The sequence below is a fragment of the Triticum aestivum genome, chromosome 5B (assembly GCF_018294505.1).
Source record: "Triticum aestivum cultivar Chinese Spring chromosome 5B, IWGSC CS RefSeq v2.1, whole genome shotgun sequence".
Classification (NCBI taxonomy): Eukaryota; Viridiplantae; Streptophyta; class Magnoliopsida; order Poales; family Poaceae; genus Triticum; species Triticum aestivum.
The window spans coordinates 251528158-251545429 of NC_057807.1; the positions used below are offsets into that span (position 1 = coordinate 251528158).

Consider the following 17272-nt stretch of genomic DNA (forward strand, 5'->3'; position numbering starts at 1 on the left):
TCATGCAGTCATCATCCGTGGTGCCCAGATTGTTTCCAGGTTACAGGGGTAGCCCATCTCACCTGGTTGACAAGACATGACTAAATATTAGCTATCTCACCCTGGTTGACAAGACATGACTAAATATTAGCTATGCTAATTTGAATCAAATTCATACAAGGTGTCCAGATGCTTTCTATCTAGATTTTGTTTCAGCAGAACTTCCTGAACCTTGTAAAAAAAAGTGCGCACAAATCACATAACTGCAAAATCAAAACCTGATACTATCTTCCAAGTAAAGATAAGCCATGCTTAGGGAACATGTACAACACATTGCCTGCTTTTCACTGAACTAGTGAAGGTGCGTACAATACTGACTTCTAGCACACAAAAATTAACTAAAACATCCATCCAATGCAGAGTAAAATATATCTGTTTCTCAAAAAACGAAAATTACACAGACCAAGTCCAAGATCAAATACTGCAACTTAAATTCGAATTTGAAACACGATGACTTTATGCTGGCACGGTCGACCAAGTCACCTTCACAGAGAGGGCGGCATGCTGAAGCACTATTTGTTGACAGGCACATCCATGAATGTTTGCTTTGAAGTAGCAACTGCGTTCAAGATGATCATTTTTAGAGCCGTTCTGACTTACCTTGAACTTCAACTGCATCCAAGTATCCATCTTTACAGCAATCACGTATCTTCTTAAGCCACATGACTCAGCAGTAGTGCCACGAAAGAGCGGAATTTCCTGATCTGATCCGCCGACAAGCACAAACGAACTGAGCGATAAATTGAATCCATTCTGCACTTTCAATATGAGGACATCTATTGTGGCTTCCACTGCATTGTAAATGCGTGCTAAAGTGATGTCAACCGCACCACAATCGCCATTAATGCGATTTGTGAATGACACAGAAGGTATGGTTAGGTTACAATAATCTGTTGCGCCGTCGATCAATGTTAGATCATCTTCTTCTTTATCTCCTGTCTTGATCCTCATGTCAAATTCAACTAGAACAGGGGAATTCATTGCGATGCCTCGCTTAGGGCCAGTCATCTCAATGAGAGAACCCTGCAAAACCATTATTATTTAGTAGCTCCTAGTAAAAGTAAGAATTACCTAAAGCGTATACTTGTCTTTCTAGCCAATTGTAAAAGGATCTCAAATACATGGCAGCATAGAATAACTTAAAGTCTTCCCTACAAACATAAATCTGGCTGAACATGAAACTTAACACTTGAGAAATCGCGCAAAGATAATTAACCATAAACTTGCCCAATATATGCAAGGATAACCCCATCTTTCTCTAACATCCTCGAAGGCACATGTATGCACATATAAAAATCCTCAAAGTGGAACCACCATCACCAACGCCGCAGATCTTTGTTCTTTATTATTATAAAGGGAAGTTGGTTAATTCTTTATGAAAGAATCGGTTAAGTCCAGGAGTGACAAAACAGAGATGTGGAAGAAAGAATATCAGGACCACCTGGGCCCAATGGAGGAACCAGAAGAACAGGAGGGAGGTCTGTCTGATCATGAATCTAGTGATCATTCTACTAATAGTAATTCCGACAAAAATGATGCAGAGGAAGAGTGTGAACAAGCAATTGTGCTTGATGGTACTAATGTGGAAAGATTAAGGAGGGAGGAGGTGGCTCCCAGGAATCTCTTTACTTATTGTTGGTTCACAGGATGTGCTTGTCCAATCCACTGATGATATTACTGGAGATGATGCTGCTCCACGCAATGGTACTGAAGCTCAAAGGGGAGTTGCTCAAGCAACAAGAAAGAGTGCCAGAATTGCTCAAATGGGAGTGGGTCGTGAGACTATGAGAGGGTTGAAGACAGAGAGCTGCTAGGAGGGTGGCTGAACAGAATTTGGAAGGTAATACTATCTCCACTAAAAATTCCTTTTCTGTTTTATCTGATGATGATATCTGTTAAAGCTTTAGAAATAGGGATTGACCGTGATTTACTTCCTCTGGAAACATTTGATACTATGAGAGATCTAGAAATAGCTAGGTCAATAACTTGCATCATAAGAGTTGTAATGATGAGGTGGAGAAAAATAGTCCAGTAAAATTCCTGGACTGGGAAAATAAAATGGATGATATTGTTGGTGATTTTACCGTGGTAGTCTCTAGATCTCTAGAAACACTTTGAAAAAGCAGAAGAAAATGGAAAAATTACAGAGCAGAAGGAAGAATAATCACATACTCCCTCCGTTCCTAAATATAAGTCTTTTTAGAGATTCTAATATAGACTATATACGGAGCGAAATGAGTGAATCTACACTCTAAAATACGTCTATATTCATCCGTATGTAGTCCATATTAAATCCCTACAAGGACTTATATTTAGGAACGGAGGGAGTACATTTGAATCAAGGTACTGTGCAAACCAGATGTATGGTGAGAAATAAGAAAACTGATGGGGGGGAAGTTGCTGAATCCCATTCTATGCAATTATGCATGGTGATCTTCCAGGAACTAGACCCAGGAGAAAAAAAATAGTAAGTATAAATGATAGGTCTGATATGGAATTGTAGAGGGTGTGGTAAGAAGGGTTTGGCTAATTACTTGCAGGAATTATTAAGCAATAATGAAGTGGATTCTATGGGGCTACAGGAAACAATGAAGAAAAATTATTCTGCAAGTTTCTTCGGGAAGATTGATCATACTGCTCAATTTTCTTGGCACTAGATTCCCTCTGTTGGAATCCTGTAGATTTAACTATAGATTTACCATTACTGGTACTTCTAAAGGGAGATTTCACATCAAAATTCAGTTTTTTGATGTGAAGCTGCAGATAACATTGGGCCGTGATCATTGTCTATGAAGCTGCTCAAGAGGAGAACAAGAGAGATTTTCTAATTGATCTTGTTGGTGGTGATTTCAGCTAGATTAGGTCTGCTAGGAAAACAATGGTGTTTTCCACAGTAACAGTCATACTTCTACTTTTAACTCCATCAATGCTTATGAACTTAGGAGATTGATGTAACACTCCAGTAGATATCCTCTGTTTGATGGTAAAGATGGATACAAGCTTCCCCAGTCACGTTGAGATGTCGAGAGGTTCAGACCTGATGGTCTTGAGGAAGAAGGTTCAGAGAGAGGGAAAAATCAGCCTTCGTTGTTACACTTTGTTGCCTCTCACGGGTACTGATCTATCAATTTTACAGTGTACTGCTCCTTCAGTCGTGAGCTCGGCTTGTTGGGTTGGGCTTCTCTCTGGCGGCCCTACAAGCTCATGCCAGCCTCATCTCGGCCTGCTTGCGCTCCCGCCTTTCCTTGCGAATTGCCTCACGTGCCAGCAAGGTCGTGACAATCCTCCCTCCTTGGGACGCGACGTGCCCCCATGCTAGTGCCACCGGGTGAAGACGATGGATGGAATCGAGCTCCTCCCAGGTAGTATATAACGTTGGTAGTTTCTGTCAGGAGACCTTGACTTGTGTCTGACAGTTTCTTGTTACACCCATCCAGCACAATCAACAGCCTCCCAGGTAGTATATGGCGTTGGTAGTTTCCGCCAGGAAATCTTGACTTGTGCCGACAGTTTCTTGATGCGCCGAATATGTCGCTCATCCAGCACAATCAACGGCTGCAACTCCGCAATGGCGTCAGGTGATAGAGGGGGGAGGTCAGTTTGCGCTTACTCACTTAGACACAGTGCCTTCTTAAGTTGTGACACATGGATCACTGGATGGATGTGGCTGGATGGAGACGGTTGCAATTTGTAAGCCACAGCACCCATTTTCTGCATCACTTGATATGGTTCGAAGAACTTGAACGATAGCTTGTGAGATGTCCGTTGCGTCACGGATTGTTGAACATACAGTCGTAGTAGGAAAACATAGTCACCTAAAGTGAATTGCTGTTCTGTACACTTTTTATCAGCCTGTCGCTGCATCCGCTGTTGGGCCCGTGTAAGTGTTGACGAATAACTTTGCAAATTCAGGACAGCTGACAGAACTGGTTGTTGAATACCAAAATACCACGGCTTATGCCCATAGAGCACTTCAAATTGAGAGTGCCCACTGCAGAATGAAATGATATGGTGTAGCAAAATTCAGCTTGTGGCAGCCATTGCGACCATCTCTTCGGATTTCCAGCAACAAAGCACCTCAGAAACGTTTCCAGGCACTGTTATGGAGTGCCAGTAACACGGCTTCATGCGCTTCTTTGTGACTTCCTAGCCAAAGTCTTCCATTCAGCTTGATGATGCCTTGTTGAAGAGAAAACCCTTGCACAGTAGGGCTGGCTAGGGCTAATTCGGCCAGCAATTGTTGGGCTTGGGCATTGGAGCTGATAACCTTCTCCTATGATCCCCAACCAGCGTGGCTGGACAGAAGATAGAGCATTTAGTTCCTCTGAATGTTCTCAGCATGACAAAGCATCTGATGCGGTATTGTCCAGCCATTTTTTATACATGATCTTGTACTGGAATCCTAGTAAGCGATAAAACCCTTTTGTTACATAGGAGTATTTGCTTTGTGATCCACCAAATGTATCAGACTACGATGATATGTGTACTCCCCAGCCTATAAATATGAGCGTCATTTGTCAATTGCCAGTAAGATAGCAAGATGATTCCTCGTTGTATGTCTATAGAGCTTATTCCTCGCCCCAAGCGCCTTGCTGAGAAACGCCATTGGATGGCCTCTTTCCATTAGCACCGAGCCTATCCCAGCATCACACGCGTCTGTTTCCAACAGCAACTGGTGACTGAAATCCGACCGAGGCTACTACCGTATGAGACAGTGTTTCAGTTGGTTTAGTTTCGTCAAACACCATGCATAACTGAATGAGATGTGCCAATTCTCCTTTCTGAATCACCTTCGGAAAGTTGCACCGCAGACATTTCATAACACTTGCTCACATTGTCTTTGAGACCTTTAAGAGTGATGCATACACCATTGTATCCAAACCGCATGGTTTTCTTAACCAATTCACCCACATGGCACCAATTCCAGATAACCAATTCATGCTGAGTATAATATCATAAGATCCGAGATCGAGCACACGTAATTCTGTTGTGAAGGTGTGACCCTGGCATGTCCATACAGCTTTGGCACCACAGCTTTGCTTTGCAATCTCCCCCATTTGCAATGGCCACAATTGCAGGTGGTGCCTCGTGCCTGGGTAACTGAAGCCTTTGTACAGTGTGACTGCTGAAGAAGTTATTAGAGCTCCCTAAGTCAACCAAAATCAGCACCTGCTGCCCACATAAAACTCCTTGCAATCAGATCGTTTTACGATGAGCAGTGCCTGCTACAGCTCATGGAGAAATATGATCAACCCTTCCTCTTCACTTTCAGAAGATGATTCATGTTGCGAAGCATTTTCTTCACCAAGAGTAGCTGGGTGAGCTCCTTCCAGCAGATGCAGCAAATCTTCAATCAGTTCCAGTTGAACTGAGTGCAGGCATTTCTAGCCACGATGATATTTTATACTCCCTCCGTCCCAAAATAAGTGTCTTAACCTTTGTACAACTTTGTATTAAAGCTAGTACAAAGTTGAGACACTTATTTTGGTACGGAGGGAGTATCACCGCATTTGAAACATAGCCCTTTTTCTCTGTGCATGGCTTTGAGTGCTGCAATCTTTTGATCAAATTTGCTTTTATCATCAAGCTGCACTTTCTCTGTATTTGGAGCACTTCCCAAAACACCCTTTGGTTTGTACTCTGTTTTGTATCTGCCACTTGAATAATGCCTAGCTTCACCCAACAAGTCCTGCGTTTGAGCAAGAGAAAGAGCCAAGTCAGGAGTTCTTGGTTTGTGCAGTCGTATAGCGGACTGAACCTCATGCCTCAACCCTTTTGCAAATTTTAAAAAGGGCAGCCCGGTGCACGTAGCTCCCGCTTGTGCAGGGCCCGGGGAAGGGTCCGACCACTTTGGGTCTATTGTGCCTTTCCCTACATTTCTGCAAGAGACTGTTTCCAGGACTCGAACCCGTGACCTCATGGTCACAAGGCAACAGCTTTACCGCTGCGCCAAGGCTCCCCTTCGACCCTTTTGCGAATTTAGTTATAAAAAAAGCTTCATCATAATATTTGTTATGAACCAATACTGTGTGCATCAACTCCTCAAATCTGTGGTGATAAGCATTTACAGAGTCAGTTTGCTCAACACGCTCTAAAGCTTTTAAGTAGCAGTGGTATCTATCTCTCCCAAATTCTGTATGAACAGCTACCACAAATGCTTCCATGATTCAACCTCATGCATAGCCTCATAAGTGTAGCCAAAGAACTGCATTGCCACGGAAATGGAGAGTGGCAAAACTAGCCAAAGACTCCCTAGGAACATTGTACATGTGAATATTTTTCAGTAACTGTTTTCCACCAACTAGGATTGTCCCCGTCAAACTTGGGAAAATTGGACTTAGGCATGTGTGAGTTAAATGAATTATGCCGAGGAACAAACTCGTGAACATGCTCAGGGATGCTACCAGAATGTTCACCAATTCAAAGGCTACTGGAGTTTGTGGGAAGGCACGTTTACCCCCCAGGGTATGCACAGGAGCCGTGGAGACAACTGTAGCAAAACCCTGGCATGGTGTTGCTTCATGGCGCCCTTCAGGCCTAGGCGATTGTTCGTGGACAGTAGGGTGCCGCTCCGCCTCCAGAACCGTGACATGTGCACTCACTTTGTCCAGAGTGGACTGGATCACCGCCAAGTTCCTGCCCACTGTTGGTGCCCAAGTATTCACCGAGGAGAGGAGCTTGGTCAGCGCCGCCAAAGTGGTGTCCACGGACGCGAACTTCGCCTTGATGGTAAAGATAGATACAAGCTTCCTCAGCGTCACGCTGAGATGTGGAGAGGTTCAGACCTGATGGTCTTGAGGAGGAAGAAAGGTTTACACCTTGTTGTCGCTCACGGGTACCGATCCATCTATTTTACAGTGCACTGCTCCTTCAGTCGCGAGCTCAGCTTATTGGGTTGGGCTTGTCTCCCTGGCGACACTACGAGCTCGCACCGGCCTTCTCGGCATCTGCTTGCGCTCGCGCCTCTCCTTGCGATTGCCTCACGCGCCAAGAAGATCCTGGCAACTGAGATGTCAGGAGGCACTTTTACTTGGACAAACAATCAGGAGGATCCTGTGCTGGGTAAATTGGATAGGCTATTAATGTGTAGTGGCGGGGAACAATTACTCCCCATGGCAACGATGGATTAGTTGACTAGGATCAATTCTGATCATAGTCCTTTGTTGCTCAGGATGGCCTTTACAAACGCTAGGCGGCTGGCTTTGTTCATGAGATGCGCCTTCCAGGTGAGTAGCATGCCGCCGTTTTGTCGATGACGGGCTGCAACTGTGCGGCCGTGGGGTGGTGTAGAGTCAGGGGGGTGCCCAAATAGGTGATCGGGAAATCGGCGAGGGGGCAGCCCAGCAGGTTGGCAACAGGTGCCACATGGCAGAGAACCGTATCAGGGTGGCGGAGCTTTTTGAGAAGTTGACCTGGAGGCCTGAAGCTCGGCCGAAGAGCAGTAGGATGCTCTTGAGGCGGTGATGTCGCCAATGGTGGGGTGGTAGAAGAGGATTACGTTGTCAGCGTAGAGTGAGACCGAGGGGAACGGGCGCAAGGGTGCAGCCACTGCAGGACGCCCAGTTCCGTCGCACGGCGGAGGAGGCGGCCCAACGTGTCAACGGTGAGGATGAAGAGCTGTGGCGACACGGGGTCGCCCTGGCGGAGGCCACACCTGTGCCAGATGGTGGGGCCGGGGTTTCCGTTGATCACCTTCATGCTGGCCAAGGAGAGCAAGATGGCCAGGCAGTCCAGGAAGCGAGAGCCGAAGCCGTACAGGCGAAGGACCTCGAAGAGGAACGGCCAGCTAATGGTGTCGAAAGCACGAGCCAAGTCCAGCTTCAGGAGGACACGAGAGGCGCCGAGCTAGTGTAGAAGGCGCGCGGATTGGCGCACGAGGATGAAGTTGTCGTGCAGGCTGCGGTTGGGGATGAATTTGTTCTGGCACGTGCTGACGAGGCTGTGGAGCTTTGGCGCGAGGCGTAACGATAAGACCTTGGCGAAGATTTCGGTGACAAGGTGGACTGGGCTTATAGGCCTAAAGTCGCCTAGGCCGCAAGCGTCTGCGCGCTTCGGGAGCAAGGTGAGCAGCGCCTGGTTGAGGGAGCAAAAGCCCAGACAACGCATCTCGTTGGAAGACGTCAACGAAATCTTGCCGGACGATGGGCCAGCACGCGCGTAAGAACTCGGCAGTGAAGTCGTCCGGGCCGGGAGCTTTACGTACGAGTAGTTTCACCGCCTGCCAAATTTCCTCGGCTTTGAAAGGGGCGTCGAGGTCATCGAGGTTGGTGGGCGGGATCAGCTCGGAGAGGTCGAGGCTGCACTCACGGAGCGTCTCGCAGCCGAGCAGGGCGTCGAAGTGTGCGTATGCCGCGGCCGCCATGTTGCAGGGGGCAAAGATCAAAGCGCCGTCCACAATGAAGTTGTGGATCCGATTCTTCTGTCGCCGGTACGTGCATTGCCGGTGGAAGAAAGATGTGTTGGCGTCGCCGTCCTTGAGGGTCGCAATGCGGCGGGAGGGGGGGTGCGCAGCACGCCACTGCGGAACTTCCAGCAGTCACGCAAGCCGTGTCCAAGGTAGAGGCAACGGCGGCGGCGGATGTCATTGGTGCACTCGCGCACCGAGTGGCCAGGGTCCAGGCAGCGGAAGCAGAGGCCAGCGGCCTCCTCCGGAGAGGGGTTGCGGCGGTGGTGCCGCTGGGCCGGCGGGATGGCGTCACGGCGCGCGCCCCGGCGCCTGTTCCTGCGGCGGGGGGCCTGGAAGCCATCCGCGTCAACCTCCGAACCTCCATGGACGCGGTGGACCTCGCTACGGGGCCCGAGGCGGGTGGCGGCCGGGGCGGCATGGCGGGGCCGGGCGCCGCCAGGAGGAGGGAGGCGATGAGGGCCTAGCCCGGGGCAGGAGGAGGCATCCGGGCAACCTCACTGTAGGATCTCACGAAGGACTCGCCATTAGAATCCAGCCAGCGGCGCGAGCCGGCGGAGCCGAGGTCAAGGTCGCCGGAGCTGCCACTGGGGGAGGCCATGGTCGGCGTGGGAGGAGGGCTACCGACGGGGGTCGGCGGCGGTGGGGCTAGAGGCGGGAGGGGGCTAGGCTAGGGGCGGAGCGGAGCGGAGCGGAGCGAAGCGGAGCCATCTCAGAAGTGTCGATTCTTTGTTGCTCGTCCTTTTGCAAGATTAACATCAGATTTGCTAGCTTGCGAGGGTTGCCAACCGCAGCAGAGTACAGCTGAGGAAGAGCATAAAGAGAAGGCAATGGCCTTTCCACACCTCAATGGGGATACAATCAGAGCCCATCGCCCTTGCCTCCTTTCATCCCTTCTAAAGCCTCAATGACCTCAAACTCCTAGATTCGTCGCACAAAACGCATGTTGGTATCATGAAAGGAGTCGTCCAACTCAATGATAGAGCTCCCACTCTCTACATTGAACAACTTGTTGAGGTACTCCTGCCATCTATGCTTAATCTCCTTGCCCTTCAACAGGAGCTTATCTGCTCCGTCCTTGATGCATTTGACTTGGTTGACATCGCTCGTCTTCTTCTCTCAGATCTTAGCCATCTTATAGATGTCCCTTTCGCCTTCCTTCGTGTCTAAGTGTTGGTAGTAGGCCGACCCCTAGCTTCACTCACATCTCGCTTTGCGGTGTTCTTTGCCATATTGTAGTTCTCTATGTTGTCTGCACTCCTATCTGGGTGTAGGCATCTAAAACAATATAATTAAGCAATGACTAGTGACTGCTAAATTCTTGTTGCAAAATGCAGTGTGGATTTTTGGGATGGGTCTACGCGCATCGGTTAAGCAAAAAAATAGTAAAAAATCAAAAAATGTGAATTTTTTTTGCGAGAAACGGTCTAGCATAATAATCACATTTAAAGTATCGGTCACAAATGAGTTATGTTGTAATCTGAGTGAAAAAGTAAAGTGCAGCTACAGAAACCGTGAATAGTAGTGTTTATATAGTATTGATTTTGTTGTATTTTGCTCGGAATACGATACAAATCATTTTATCCCTAAACTTTAAATGTGAGTTATGCTAGACCATGTATTTTGTCAAAAAAGTTTTTCAGTTTGGGTGCGCGCGCACCCAGGTTCCCCGAGATGCATTTTCGGTGCAAAATGCCATTATAACAACTTTGGATTGAATTTTAATCATATAGAAGCAAATATTTAGCCATAACCAAAATATAACTAAAATACGCAAATGTTCATGTATACACTACATATTTAAATGTTGAATAACCTAAGCTTATGTTATTATGAAAGAAAAAAAATTCAAACAAAACTAAAAATGCAATCAAGAGTATCTTCATTGTGTATACCAATCTACACAAAATCAGAGATAAAGTGGATTATATTATAGTACTAGTAAATGCACGTTAATATTAGGCAGTATATTAGATAGGATATTTTTGCGCGTTAATTATGTGTTTAGTGCTATATTTGTATGATATTAATTACACACTGAACATGTTGGGCGCTCGCCATTGAAACAGTCTAGCTCATTGGATTGGCCTGGTTCGATGGTCAAGATTAGTTGGAACTGCCCCTTTGAGTCTTTTGATATTGGTAGAGATACAACATTCGGTCCCAAATTCTACTACTGAAAAGGAGATTAATTAGTTGTAGTATGCCATAATAATGTTATATTTCAATTCATCTTCTCTATGAATGTGATGAAATTGAGATTACATTGTAAAATAAGCGAATTGCTAAAAGTAAACTGCATGAGGTATTGAGGTAATGATGTGCACCTGTTGCGCAATAATGGGGTCATCCCTGCTACGTTTGACAATATAATTAAGCAATGAGTCCACATAATCCCGCACTGCGATATATCCATACAGTTCTACTGAGCTAGTGTTGATAGAGACACTAGCCAATTTTAATGACAAAATTTGCATCATCGGGCTTTTATAATGCACGCAGCATCTTTCTCGGTCAGGAAAGCAATCCGTTGGCTCCGATAACATCATTGGCTCAAGTTGTGCTTCATATATATATATATATATATATATATATATATATAATATTAAATAAAGATGTACTCTAAAAAGTATAATCATGCTTTTCACGCACATATCTGAGTTCAAAAACAATTATCTAATGAAATGCCTCCAATGTTACTATTATAGAATAACAACAAAAGAAATGCTAATTGAACAAGTGAGAAGAGTGACGCAACCCTACATGATGGAAATACTGAAGCAGACTATAAGAGTAGTGGTTAACAAGACTTCAATTCGTGTATGGCAAAACGTTTAACGAAACAGTATGTTAAACTTGTTGATCTTCAAAGAACTTCATAAGATGTTCGTTATTGACAAAAACAATTTTCTCATCGCCTATTTTCATTTTGATAAGAATATACATAAGTGCATACGAGACTTATTCATTTATCTGATTCAAAAAATAAAACAATTATTGCTAGGACACAATGCAATATACTATTTGAAAGTAAAGATAACGTTATGAACTGGCACCAACTCTAACAACATTTGTTGAAAATCAAGATGCTCATAATACTAACGCTTATTATTACATGGCAAAACTGGCTATTTGTATAAGTGGACTACCCTGTGGATCATATATCCAAAGTTGGTTGTCAATTGGTACAATACCCATTAGGGGCAAAGCAGAATAGAAATTGACACTCGTACCCCTATGTAGAACAAGGGAGTTGCATTCACTTAATGACCAATTCGATCACTCGGGGGATCTGCCCAACTAGAAAAGCTCACGTGACCCTAGAAAGAAATCTTGCGCAGTGCAACCAGCGGCTGATCAATCCATCACCTATTAATACGTCTTCACCACCGTCACTGCATATCGTTGTTGGTCCAACATAATCGAACTCCTAGCTCAGCACCTTAATGCGGTACATAATCGAACTCCTAGCTCAGTACCTTAATGCTACCACACGCTTGCTCATATACCATTTTTGAACCATGCAAGTGCTAATCCCACGAGTATTCATGGCCACTAATATTGATGCTGTAGACAATATTATGAAGATAATGATAATGAAGGTGTGGCTACTCCAGATGATGATCATGTACCCATGGAGCATTGATTGTGATATGGGTAGCCCAAATATGGAGGAAGGTAGCACTTTCCCTTCAATGGATGCATTTAGACTAGTAATCAAACAATATGAAATCAGGGGAATTTGACATGGGGTCTCTAAGATCTGAACCGGGTAGGTTTCACGGCATTTGTAAAGCCAAAGGATGTATGTGACACATTAAGGCTGAGAAAGTGCAGCATGGAGTTATCATGGTACAGATCTTGTTGTGAAATGCTAATCTTTGTACTGCTCTTTATCATTATCATTTACTTGGTACTAATTGGCTCATTCTTTACTTATACTTTTATTTGCAAGTGACTGGTGTAGGGCCTGATCACATATGTTTTACTAGCATCACATATGTCTTACTAGCAGCGGGAGAACATCTAGTATGGCATCTCAAAGCTGGATTGCCGAGAGACGGAGAGAGCAATGCCTATGTTGAGGAAGAACCCTAAAACGAGTGTTGTAGAACTGTAGTAGAAGTTGGAAGAAAACTGGTCTCACTTAGACTCTGTTTGTTTGGGCGTCTGAGAGCAGCTTTGGATGAAAAAAGCTAAAGCCCAAACAAACAACTGTTTTGCACCCGTTGTGGCCTCACAGCATAACGTAGTTTGCAGTTATGAAACAACTCCCAATCCAAACACCACAATACGTACTTCAGCTGAAGTGGGTTGCGCTACCATCCATGTACCAATGCTAACCTTGCGCTTTCACTCACTTCACGAAGAAATTACCATCCCTAATCAATCAAGCTTGAGTCAAGCCTCCTCAGCGTATGCCGCTGGAGAAGAAAGTCTGGTTCAGACACCTACACCTGGATAGGAGTGTAGACAACAACGCGAGTTATGGGTGAAGCAAGGGGTGGGGTCAGGCTTATGAGGACTTCTACCAGCATTTAAACACGAAGGAAGGCAAAAGGGACTTATATATGGCCAAGATCCAAGAGAGGAAGACGAGGGATTTCAACCAAGTCAAATGAGAGCTCTACCATTGAACTAGACAAATTCCCTTTGACAATACCAACAGATGTTCTGTGCGATGAATCTAGGAGTCGAAGGTCGGGGAAGTTTAAAAAGGATGAAAGCAGGCAAGGTGATGAGCCCTGATTGTATCCCCATTGAAGTTTGGACAGGCCTTGGAGACACAGCGATAATATGGCTAAATAAGCTTTTCAATCTCATTTTTTGGTTAAACAAGATGCCCGAAGAATGAAAGCGGAGTATATTAGTACCAGTCTTAAAGAACAAGGAGGGTGTTCAAGGTTGTACTAATTACTGTGGAATTAAGCTGATGAGCCATACAATGAAGCTATGGGAGAGTCATTGAGCACCGCTTAAGAAGAATGACAAGCATGACCAAAAATTGGTTTCATGCCTGGGAGGTGGACCATGGAAGCCATTTTCTTGGTATGACAACTTATGGAGAGATAAAGGGAGCGAAAGAAGGGCCTTCATATGGTGTTCATTGACTTGGAGAACCCCTACGATAAGATACCGTGGAATGTCATGTGGCGGGCCTTGGAGAAACACAAAGTCCCAACAATCAAGGACATACGATAATGTTGTGACAAATGTTCGAACAAGTGATGGCGAACACTAATGACTTTACGATTAAAATAGGACCACACCAAGGGTCAACTTTGAGCCCTTATCTTTTTTGCTTTGGTGATGGATGAGGTCACAAGGGATATACAAGGAGAAACCGCATGGTGTATGGTCTTTTGAGGAGGATGTGGTCGACAATAATCAAACAGAGCCTAACAGAAAGTTGAATCGTGGAGATAAGTTTTGGAATTGAAAGGTTTTAGGCTTAGTAGAACTAAACTGAGTACATGAGGTGTGATTTTAGTACCATACTAGGCATGTGGAGGTTAGCCTTGATGGGCAGGTGGTACCTCAGAAGGACAGCTTTCGATATTTAGGGTCAATGCTGCAGAAGGCTGTGATGTTGATAAAGATGTGAGCCATCAAATCAAAGTTGGATGGATGAAGTGGCACCAAGCTTCTGGCATTCTCTGTGAAAAGGGAGTGCAACAAAAGCTAAAAGGCGGGTTCTATAGGATGGCGATTCAACCTACGATGTTGTATGGAGCAAAATGTTGGCCAACTAAAAGGCGCCATGTCGAACAGTTAGTTGTAGCAGAATACACATGTTGAGATGGATATGTGGCCACACAAGAAAGGATCGGGTCCAGAATGATGATATATGTGATAGAGTTGGGGTAGCAACGATTGAAGAGAAGCTTGTCCAACATTGTTTGAGATGGTTTGGGCATATACAACGCAGGCCTCCAGAAGCGTCGGCGCATGTCGGTTCATAGCAAAAGGATAAAACGCGCTAGTAATGTCAAGAGAGGTCAGGATAGACCAAACTTGACATGGGAAGAGTCCGTAAAGACAGATTGAACTAAGCCATGGATAGGGGTGCATGGAAGTTAGCTATTCACATAACAGAACCATGACTTGGTTTCGAGACCTTATGGGTTTCAACTCTAGGCTATCCCAACTTGTTTGAGACCGAAAGGCTTTGTGGTTGTTGTATCCTTCTGTATTGGTTGTGCGTACTAGATGTGTGCACAAATGCTTACATGGATCTGGAGAATGTAGTGAAGGCCGCTTTCCCTGATGGCAAGCACAGGGAGTGCATTAAGCAACTTACCACAAGCTTGGTTGGGGAATTCCTTGGTAAAGTATGGCCACATGTGGGCTGCAGCTAGGGCATATGAAAAAGATAAATTTGATAACCACATGGCCAAGATATTTGCAGCAAGCAAAGGTAGCAGCATACCCACTACAACACCACAATTTACTATGGATGAGGTTCATTTCTAGCCCTTGCACAAGTGATCCATTCATTTTTATGCTCTTGTTGCAAACATTTAATTGCTCTTGAATTTTTAGGTGTGGAGTTATCCCAAATATTAAGTGTGACTGCATAACTAATAATCTTGCTGAGACCTTAACTCTTGGCTGAGGGATATAAAGGATTTGCCTATTGTTCATCTAGTTGATACTTGATAAGTCAAGTTTTAATTAATTATGTTACTTTTTAAGCAGAGGAGAGCAAGGTAAAAGGTAAAATACTACCTGCTATCATACAAGAGTTAATGTCTATCCTAGAGGAATAGGCCATCGTAAGCCGCATGGATCCAGCGAGTGGAGTGCCAAGGTCAAAGATACTACAAAAAATGACCTTCAACATGTAGTTAAGTGTCTTACACATGAATGAACTTGCCTAGAATGGCAGCACATGGGCAAGCCATGTTGACATGCACTGGTTGTTTTAGTTGCACCAAAAAAGAGATGTTGAAATAAAGGTTGACGGCCAACTTTGGGTATATGATCTAAGGCCTCAGGACTAAAGTCAACCAGCTTACAATAAAGAGATGTTGGAGTTAAAAAAACTACTTCGGAAATAAATACTCCCTCCGTCCGAAAAAAATTGTCCCTCAAATGGATGTATCTAGCATCAAGTTAGTGCTAGATACATCTCTTTGAGACACAAGTTTGGGACGAGGGAGTACTTGGGACTTCTACTCTCTTTTAACTAACATACTAACACTCTACTAAAGCATCCGCTACATTGCATACTGCTAAAAAATAATGCACATTCAGCCTCAAGCTTTTAATCAATTAGCTAAATATTGTGAAATATCCTATAAATCAACTGGAACGTGATAGGAAAGAGATTTGCATCACTTACTCTCATCACGGTCAGTAACACGACATAATTTTCGAAGAGCAAAGCTTCTCTTGTATATAGCACCATCCCGATGGCTGCTGTTCTTAAAGATGAAGGTCGATCTTACATTGTCGGCGGGATGTCTAACAAGGACCTCCTTGGTTCCCCACCTCTTTGCTTCTCTACTTATCTCTTCGGTGATGTGGCAGAGCCAATTCGGTTTACCCCATTTCTTCTTGTCTTTTACTCCCATGATGTTCTGGGCCATGATCCAGGATTGATAAGCAGATCTACCACCAAAGAGCTATTAGAATTCGGCTAAAATAAGATACGTTGATTGAAATTGTAATCATACTACTCCAATCGTTTCACTATATATGTCCCCATTCTTGGGAACCTCCGTTCCAAAATATCAATCCATTCAGCAAAAAAGAAAAATAAGAGTGTAGTTGCAGTTTTTTCCAATCTTTCCCCTTGCTTAAGTGCTTTGATATTGGTTGGCAGCCGTATGGTGGGACGAGGACAGATGTATTGAAACAAAAATCATTCAAACAAATGTTGAGGGGGAAATCCTTCAAAATAATATAACTGTAAGGACGAATAAGAGTTCAAAGGCACAAAGTTCAACGTTTGTCTCAATCCAGCGCCAAAAATATCCACAAGATAAAGACGCACCGGGGAACATGGTCCAGATTTCTCCACGAGTGGAGCATCTTGTTGCTCAAGTTTCGGAGGACCCAATCGAGGAGAAGCAGAGAGGAGGGCAGCAATTTGGGGATGGACGAGGCCGCGCGGTGAAGCGACTGGGCGCTCGTTTGGATGGTGAAAGGTTGGCAGAAAAAAATTAGGGTTCGGAAATCGGGACTGGGGACGCGGAATGCGCGAGGCTTCCACCAATCAGGCCATCCACCTCGTCCGTTCTTTCTTTCCGCTCGATACAGCCGGTACGGGTACGGCCAGTACATGGGAGGTGCTATACCTCGGATGCTCGTATTTCTATAAACAGGCTTTGCTCCGCTATCTTCTTAGAGATTTCGCTGTAAACCAAATTCGGATGTGTATAGATGCATTTTAAATTGTAGATTCATTTATTTTGCTCTGTACTCCTATGTAGGCCATAATGAAATCTTTACAAAGACTTAGAGATTTCATTATAAACCAAATTCAGATGTATATAGATGCATTTTAAATTGTAGATTCATTTATTTTGCTCTGTATGTAGGCCATGAAATCTTTACAAAGAGTTATACTTCCTCCGTACAAAGTTGAGACATTTATTTTAGGACGAAGGGTATATTTAGGAACGGCGGGAGTATAAAGCAACAACTGAACGGAGTACACGGCTGAACGATATAAGATGGAGAGGTGATTCTCTTACAAAGCATATCCGGAGATAATCAGATCATGCAGAACAACTACGCTATCGGAGAAGAACACAGGGAAGACTAGGTACAACGCTACGCTACGCCCTAGCACACCTAAACTCCATGACAATGCCCTCGGGA

The 17272-nt window shown here is 44.6% G+C and overlaps 1 protein-coding gene across 2 annotated transcripts; it reads right to left on the reverse strand.

Moving 5' to 3' along the window:
• Positions 1–241: 241 nt before the first annotated feature.
• Positions 242–16745, reverse strand: LOC123111221 (uncharacterized). 2 transcript variants are annotated; one of them, XR_006454284.1, is made up of 4 exons: positions 16443–16745; positions 15789–16057; positions 3654–5728; positions 242–1062 (listed from the first exon to the last, which is right to left on the reverse strand). XR_006454284.1 is itself a non-coding variant. In XM_044531965.1 (4 exons), the coding sequence occupies exons 1-4, from the start codon at positions 16730–16732 to the stop codon at positions 496–498; spliced, it is 1200 nt and encodes a 399-aa protein (XP_044387900.1). In that variant the 5' UTR covers positions 16733–16745; the 3' UTR covers positions 242–495. The 2 variants fall into 2 exon arrangements, 1 of the variants encoding a protein (XP_044387900.1); XM_044531965.1 differs by lacking the exon at positions 3654–5728 and adding an exon at positions 10771–10844.
• Positions 16746–17272: the final 527 nt, after the last annotated feature.

Excerpts from the sequence above, each read along its gene's own strand:
- LOC123111221 (XM_044531965.1), bottom strand. The coding sequence starts at position 16,732 with ATGTACTGGCCGTACCCGTACCGGCTGTATCGAGCGGAAAGAAAGAAC. Across the intron at positions 16,058-16,442 it reads AATCTGGACCATGTTCCCCG|ATCTGCTTATCAATCCTGGA; the intron begins GTGCGTCTTTAT and ends CTTTGGTGGTAG. Across the intron at positions 1,063-10,770 it reads ACCCCATTATTGCGCAACAG|GGTTCTCTCATTGAGATGAC; the intron begins GTGCACATCATT and ends ATGGTTTTGCAG.